At 40.3% G+C, this 8,284-nt stretch overlaps 2 gene segments (V, D, J or C); one reads left to right on the top strand and one right to left on the bottom strand.

Annotated features, from left to right (window-relative positions):
* Window positions 1-956: 956 nt before the first annotated feature.
* Window positions 957-2,732, bottom strand: LOC139648137 (Ig kappa-b4 chain C region-like). The segment is given in 2 exon segments: window positions 957-1,331; window positions 2,494-2,732. A coding segment is annotated over 1 exon segment (261 nt).
* Window positions 2,733-3,192: 460 nt separating this feature from the next.
* Window positions 3,193-3,561, top strand: LOC139648119 (Ig kappa chain V region 2717-like). The segment is given in 1 exon segment: window positions 3,193-3,561. A coding segment is annotated over 1 exon segment (369 nt).
* The last annotated feature ends 4,723 nt before the right edge of the window (window positions 3,562-8,284 follow it).

The raw sequence follows: 8,284 nt of genomic DNA, 5'->3' as shown, positions 1-8,284 counted from the left end.
GTCACCTGAATGTGCAGGCTAGCTGATTTTTAATGGAAGTATTAGAAGTCAGGTAAATGAAGGGCCTTTGTAAGGTCACTTTATTAAAGGGTGGGCACTCTTATTTTACTCAGTAGTTCTCATACTGCATAGTGTAAGGATAATGTGTAGGTGTGGATTTGGCACATGTGTTTTTGTATGTGTGGTATGCTGTATGACTGTTATCTCATGTACTTCATTGTCATCTGTGTCTGTGTCTTTGTTTTTAATGGAGCGGCATCAAGGCAAATGCTCTGCCTCCACTGACCCCACCTATTGTTTTCCCTGTTCCTCCAAGCTGCCAGCATGGACTGGCCCAGAAATGAAATAAAATGCAATAAAATAAAATGAAATAAAATAAATACACTGAGCAATAAAATAGAGCATTTCCATTTTAGCAGCATCTCTTCAACATTGAACTGTGATGTCACAGGGCACAATGGAGAGCTGTAGGGTCGTATGGGTTGGAGGACTTGTTGATAAACTTAACACAGTCAGAAGCCTTACCAATAGGACACTTTAGTAATGAGGGATCATTTGGAGATTTTGGAGATTCTGGTAAACGCAGTCAATTTCATGTGGCATTCACTGAATTTATGAATGTGTGACAATGCATTACATATTCCCATCATTTCTTCTCAAATCAATTTTATAAAATTTTTATAAAATCCTATAGTCACTTTACCCTGAGACGAGTTCAGTCAAGTTAGTTCAGTTAAGACAGCATCATAAGACATCTGTTATTTTCATAATAATATCCATGGAAACACAACTGATTTGGTCAAAACAACTTTATTGTCTTAATATATAGAGAATATTGGCATTACAGCGAGCAAGAAAACATCACTATTTAAAGATGTAATGAGAGAGACAGAAAGAGAGAGAGAGAGAGAGAGAGAGAGAGAGAGAGAGAGAGAGAGAGAGAGAGAGAGAGCAGTAGCAGAGTGAAACCAGTAGCAGAAGTCCCAGTGAGTCAGGTCAGGACTGGGAACACTGGTCTCTCCTCAGTGTCTCCGAGAGCGGAGACTGGGAGCCCTGGGTGGCCTCGCAGGTCACAGAGCCCACCTTCCCCCACTGGTCTGCAGGGAGCCTCAGGGTGCTGCTCCAGCTGTAGTGGCCGTCCTTCTCCAGCACCCCGGGGCTCCTGCTCTCCTCCCAGCTGCTGCTGCTGCTGCTGCTGCCGTCCACCTTCCAGGCCAGCCTCCAGTCTGAGGGGAAGCCCTTGTTGGCCAGGCACATGAGCGTGGCCTTCCCCTGCTGCAGCTCCACGCTGGAGGGGGGCAGCACCGTCAGGGTGGGGACGACTCGACCCACTGGAGGAGACAGACAGGAGGTTGGAGAGAGAGAGAGAGAGAGAGAGAGAGAGAGAGAGTCAGAGAGAGAGAGAATAAAACAAGTGCATGCAAGTGAAAATAAAGTACATCCTGTGGATTGCAGGCACTCGAGGCACATGAAGAAAATGGAGAGGAGGGGAGGCTGCTAGTTCTGAGCATTTTTCTCAGAAGACTCAGTAGTAGGAGAGATTGGATGAAACTGATCTTCAATGTTTCACTTCCCTCTCTGAGCTCAGGAACTATGAAAACAGACAGGCATCATTACTGAACCATGGCAACAGACAGGTTTCACTAGTGAAGATGAAAACCACACACTCTTGCTCAAATGCATACATTTTAAATATCAAACTGAAATGTCAGTGTTTGATCATTACAAATTATGCACTGGAGCAAGAGTGTGAGTCTTTTTACTTTGTATCTTCCAGAACTCTTTGCTGAAACCAGTAAGTTGTAAGACATGGTGTGTGTTTGCTCTACTCATTTACGCAGGTTTCACTAATGAACCAGGGCAACAAACAGGCTTCATGACTGAAAAAGGCAGTTACAGAAATAGTTTTGCCAACTCACCTCATTACTCCTTGTACTACAGTATGTGATTGAAATTCTATATTGATATTATATGATATTCATTGATGCTGATGAAGACGTGGCATGTCATTAAAATCATTAGACTGTTAAAAGGATGTCATTAAAATCATTAGACTGATAAAATGATTGAGTAAAACAAATAATATACTTAATAAACGCTTCGCAGAACATAAGAGATTTTTTCTGCAACAATAAGGCTCTACATTTAAAAATTTCAATAACATTTTCTTTCAGACAGTCTTAAAGAGGAAGTCTTTGTCAATAGAAAACTTCAAACTTCAAAAATCTGAATATTGTCTACATTAACCAAATCCGTTTTTTAGGAAAAATTAAATGACATACAAACAGACAAAAATAATTTTCAGTGCAACTAAACAGTTTTTCATTGGTGTAGTTTTAGTTTATATTAGGAGACATGAAGAGCTTAGTGATCACTGAAATAATATTAAATTCCAAATCTAAACAGCAATATCTTCAAGAAAGGGTTACATTTATTGAATGAAAATAAAATGAATATTGAATCTGAGCTCATGGAGAAATCAAAGGTACTTACAGTTAACATCCAGTCTGGTTCCTCCACCAAAAGTGTACCACAGTGATACAAACTCATTGAGCCGCCGTACAAAAACCTCTCACTCTAGAGAGACACGGCTCTCTCACTTTGAGAACAACAAACTCACAAAAATCACTCTCAGTTTGTAAAATCATGCTAGCTGACATATTAAGTAGAAAAAACCTATCAAACTATGCCACAGATTTCAAACATTTATCAATTTAGGCTTATATTTTGTTTTGACATAATTATCTGGCAGTGATATTGATTTCTCTACCTGTAAACTAAAACAAGACAAAAGATATTTTTTTCAGCCAATTCTACATAAAAAATGAGCACTGATACATTGTTAATCAAGAGTTTGGTAACTTGATTGATCCATTTAGAAACAGCATCATCACAGTAATCCAAGTCCCTGTTGGAGTCAGTCAGAGCATTTCCATAGAGAGCCACTTTGCATCAGCAGCACCATGCTCCAGTGCTCTGGGAGAGTTTATAGTCCTGAGAGTTGAACACTGGATGACTGACAGCTGTCCTTCATGACAACAGAAGCCACAGAAATCCTCCTCATCAAAACATGACTTTGATCTCCATCCTCATCTGGACTCTCCTCTGCTGCTGCTTCACAGGTAAAGTCCAGAGAATCAAACTCCTCTCCTCTATGAACATCCGTCCCTCTGAAATGAAGCGGAGAAAACCATGACGGTGGTTTATGTTTCTGTCTCTGTATCCTCAGAGTCCAGAGGCCAGATCACAGTGACTCAGCCTGGAGCAGTGAGCTCTGCTCTGGGAGGCTCGGTCACCATCAGCTGTCGAACCAGTCCCAAGGTTTATGTTTGGAGCAGCTACCACTATTTAGCCTGGTACCAACAGAGAGATGGAGAAACTCCTAAACTGCTCATTCACTCAGCTAGTTCTCGAGCATCAGGGATTCCAGATCGTTTTACAGGCAGTGGATCAGGGACTGACTTCACTCTGACCATCAGTGGAGTCCAGACTGAAGATGCAGCAGTTTACTACTGTCAGAGTTTCCACTATATCAACAGTCAGTATGTGTTCACACAGTGATAAAGCGTCGTACAAAAACCTCCCTCAGTCACACTGAACAGAGACTGAACTGACTGCTGCAGCTGGAAGCTACTGCAGGGACTGATACAGTTCACTGAGGACACACACACACACACACACACACACCGAACACACACTGTATACACACACACACACACACACACACACACACACACACACACACACACAAACTGACACATACACACGACTTGTTTAGTGAGAAATTATGATGTTGTTCATAGTGTCACTTCCAGTTTGCCTTCTGAACTTAAAACAGCCGACCTCCCACCTCAACAACCTGAAAGTTCCCCCAAATGAAGTTCAAGTTCAAGTTCATTTTATTTATAAAGCACACTTAAAAACAATAATCGTCGACCAAGGAGCTGTTCCATTATATACAAAACACAAATAAAATAAAAATAAAAATAACAATGATGAAAATAAAGATCATACGGAATCAAAAGCTACAGAAAAGAGATGGGTTTTAAGGTGCCAATAGCTAGACCATGGAACAGCTAAAAGCTTTAGGTCAGTGGACCTGAGAGACCTGCTGGAAACTTGGGGGCAGTGTTAATTTTGACAGCAAATTTATATTTAGTTTTAGTCATAGTCTTTTGACTAAAATGCCATTTAGTTTTAGGCGTATTTTAGTCATCTGAATTGTTTTAGTTTTAATCGACCAAATATTATAAGATTTTAGTCGACTAAATCTACAGTAGATTTAGTCGATGAAAACTAACAGGGGCAGTTGAAGTGTAACACATTATCTAAACGTTTCTCTTGGATTTCCAAGTCATTTTCTGTATATAGCCTATACACAGATTGCTCTACATTTATCCATATGACTGTTCTTCTTTTCTCCCAAACGCTGGTGTGGCAAAGACATTTCTGAACACTTTATTCAATATTAATCTGCATTGAGGGAGCAAAGATTCAGAGTTAAAAAGTTAATATTAACGTTATCAGTCCACTCAGTGGATACTGACTAGCACCTATATGCTAATCTGCTAATCTTGGAAACCCAGCTGTATTCCGAATAATGTTAATAACTGAGTTCTTCTTTTCGGGAATTCAGCCGGTCGTCTTCTTGGCATGGAAAAAAAAAATATCCCCCACGCCCACGTCTGTAATGGGAGGCAGACGGGTCTGCTGAGAGAGCGAGTGAGCGAGAGAGAGAGAGAGAGTGAGAGAGAGAGAGACAGAGAGACTACTTCTGTTTGGATCTCTTCCCAACTCGTCTCTCCATAACATTTTCATCTCAAATGTCAATACATTTCGTCATAGTTTTTGTCATCAATTATTTTTTATTTAGTTATTGTCTCGTTTTCGTCAGCGAAAAAATGTCGTTGACGAAAACTATGATGAAAATTATTCGTCTAAGAAATGAACACTGCTTGGGGGTGTAGGAGATCGGAGATATGAGACGGGGTGAGACCAGTGAGGGCCTTAAAAACAAGTAATAGAATCTTGAAATCAATTGAACAGGGGGCCAATGAAGGGACACCAGAACAGGGGAAATGTGGTCTCTCTTGGTGCCGGTGAGAAGCCTTGAGGCAGCGTTTTTTTTATTTTTTTATTTATTTATTTAGCACAAAAGAGTAGTTCAAACAAAATATCCATAATGTACACCAACATCATAAAGCGCATGTGCAAGGAAGACCAAAGAAACCCCAAGGGGCTTGTGGAGTGTCTCCCTTAATGACAATCATAGTACAATATAGTGTAATAAAACCCCCAAAAAAGTTTAGAAAAAACAAAACAATATAAACCATTCAATAGATTAAAGAGTATAGGGATAAAGAAAGAAAACAAAACAAAACAGGCGGGACAGGGAAGACTGACTGATACCAAAATACAAGGAGTTACAATAGTCGAGGCGACAGGAAATGAATGCATGTATAACTATTTCCAGGTCGTGAAAAGAAAGGAAGGACTTGACTTTGGAAATGGTTCTTAGCTGCAGGAAGCTGGATCTGACTACTGAGTTGATCTGTTTATCAAAGTTAAGGTCTGAATTGAAAAAAACCCCCAAGATTCTTGGTAAAGCGGAGCTGCTGTCGGCCCCTAAATAGAACAGAATTAGCAAAACAAAACATTTTCCCACCAAACCGTGGTGTGCTCTCATAATTGAACTTGAATTTATAAAGAATTTATATATATATATATATTTATTTATATATATATATATATATATATATATATATATATATATGTATATGGCCTATTTACAAAGGAGCTAAAAGAAGTGGAGGAGAGGAGAGGTGAGGTGAAAAAATAATTAAATCAATATTAAAAATAAAAAAAGAAAGTTTGAGGAGATAACTATGTGCAGGAAATCTATATAAATCTCTTCCAGAAGGTTTTGAGCAGAAATAAATACTTAATAAATAATAATAAAAGATAGTTTGTTCCTTGTATTTCTTCATTCTCTCTTGTGCACGCATATAATCCTAAAAGCATGAAGTTTCTTGGGACTGCCAACTCCCACACACTGAAGCAGGAGGCCAACACCAGCCTTATAATCAGCAAGGCCCATCACAGACTTTTCTTCCTGCGTCAGCTCAGTCAATTTGCTGTGACCCTGGAAGCTATGGTTCACTTCTACAGGGCTGTCACTGAGACATGGTATGTCAATACAACAGCTCAAGAGAGGAAGCAGCTGGAGAGAGTTACAAGCACATCATCTAAGATCACTGGCTGTGAGCTCCATATGCCACCTGTATTCACAGGGAGAAACTGTCCACCAACCCTTCACACCCTGCCACTTCTTTCTTTAAACCCCTTCCTTCTAGGAAGAGGTACCAGAGCATTAGCTGTCCAACCTCACACCTCCATATGGCACCTACACAGAGACTGTTTGTCACCTGAATGTGCAGGCTAGCTGATTTTTAATGGGAGCATTGGAAGTCAGGTAAATGAAGGGCCTTTGTAAGGCATTAGGTCACTTTATTACAGGGTGGGCACTCTTATTTTACTCAGTAGTTCTCATATTGCATAGTGTAAGGATAATGTGTAGGTGTGGATTTGGCACATGTGTTTTTGTATGTATGGTATGCTGTATGACTGTTATCTCATGTACTTCATTGTCATCTGTGTCTGTGTCTTTGTTTTTAATGGAGGAAATGAAATAAAATAAAATAAAATAAATACACTGAGCAATAAAAATAGAGCATTTCCATTTTAGCAGCATCTCTTCAACATTGAACTGTGATGTCACAGGGCACAATGGAGAGTTGTGGAGTTTAGAATCTATGGAATCAGAGTTTCAGGTCCAAGATGCGCGTCGTGTGTCAGTTTACATGGATTCCCTCTGCGTACACACCACGTCTTCAAGACTGCCATTGACTGTGTTTTCACCTTGTTGTCTGCTGTTGCTTTGAGCGTGCATTCACCACTTACTTATCAGTAACCACCTTCTCCAAGACCCTGCAAAGGTAGGATTTTTTTCACTCACTTATCTAATTTCACTGCTTAACCTGTAGCATCCTAAGTGTCAGTGAAATGTTACATGTTACAGTTTGTTATATTGTCACCAAATGAATCACTATGGCTAGACTTACACTGCAAAGTTCAAATTTGACACTTTTTCCTCTTGTAACACTTAAATTTGATGTTGTAAGAGGGAAAAACAGGTGAAATAGGATAATTCTCTGTGTAGATAGCAATGTGTTGGGATCAGGATCCCAAAAGCATCCTAGCAGCAAGATGCTCTTGGTTAATATTAAAATGCTTTTGGGAAACAAGGCCCTGATCAGCCTCACATGGGGGAGTTACGGCTTTAATATGAGTCTGTCTGCTGTCAAGGCTCCTGCTGCATTTCTTTGAGGCCTCAAACATTTCACTGAGCTATTGGTGTCTTTCTCTGTAGTAATATTGTACTATAAATGAATAACTTGAATAAATGCTGTATCATACCATGCTGAATGTTATTTTCCATGGTGTTCAGGTTGCCTTGTCGAGATCATGGACTACAGTCCCTCTGAGGTGGAGAAAGCTGAGGCCCAGACCCCCAGGATACAGACCTGGACGGAGCTGGTCCACAGCTACTCCCTCAAACAAGTCATCTCCCAGCTGGCAGTTCAGGTACATTATCATGGATGTGTGTTCAATGTGATATGAAATGAGAACCTTTGAATCCAAAGACAATCACAAGATGCTCCAGTAGTTATAGTTCAGGCTTCTGCAGAATTATTTTATTACATTATGCTCCAACTATTAAACTTATTGACTTATATTACATGTATGTTGATCAAATCTCACCTTATGTTTTTGCTCCGTTCCTTGGTGAGTTACACAGTACATGCATGCTTCCCCTTCATTAAATCTTCATGGTTGAAACTCAAGTTGTCTCATGTTGGTCTTCAGATCAGCCCTTGTGCCCCTGAGCCTGTGGATTGTCTGCAGGCCCATGGCCTTCTGGACACACAGCGCCTCCTCTCTCCCTCCTTCCCCTGGGTCCAGGTGACGGAGGAGAAGCAGGAGGCCAACTGTCTCCTCCAGCCCACTGCGCACTACCAGGTGACTACTGTACTGCCGGCATGTTCAAATGCTGCAAGTGCAGGAGGAATCCCCTTTAATGTGTTGAAAATATTATGTCAAAATACATTGAATGACTTGTTAACACAAAAATAAAATGCATTGCAGTGTAAGATCAACAGCAGGCCTATATGTTGCCATCATATTATATCTAAGGTGTATATTTGCAGGTGGCCAAGTGCGTCCT

Source organism: Centroberyx affinis, unplaced genomic scaffold (assembly GCF_046629955.1).
Source record: "Centroberyx affinis isolate AG114_WGS23_722 - 3 ecotype Tasmania unplaced genomic scaffold, CSIRO-AGI_Caff_v1 ptg001162l_1, whole genome shotgun sequence".
NCBI lineage: Eukaryota > Metazoa > Chordata > Actinopteri > Beryciformes > Berycidae > Centroberyx > Centroberyx affinis.
This window is presented reverse-complemented; position numbering and strand designations above follow the sequence as displayed.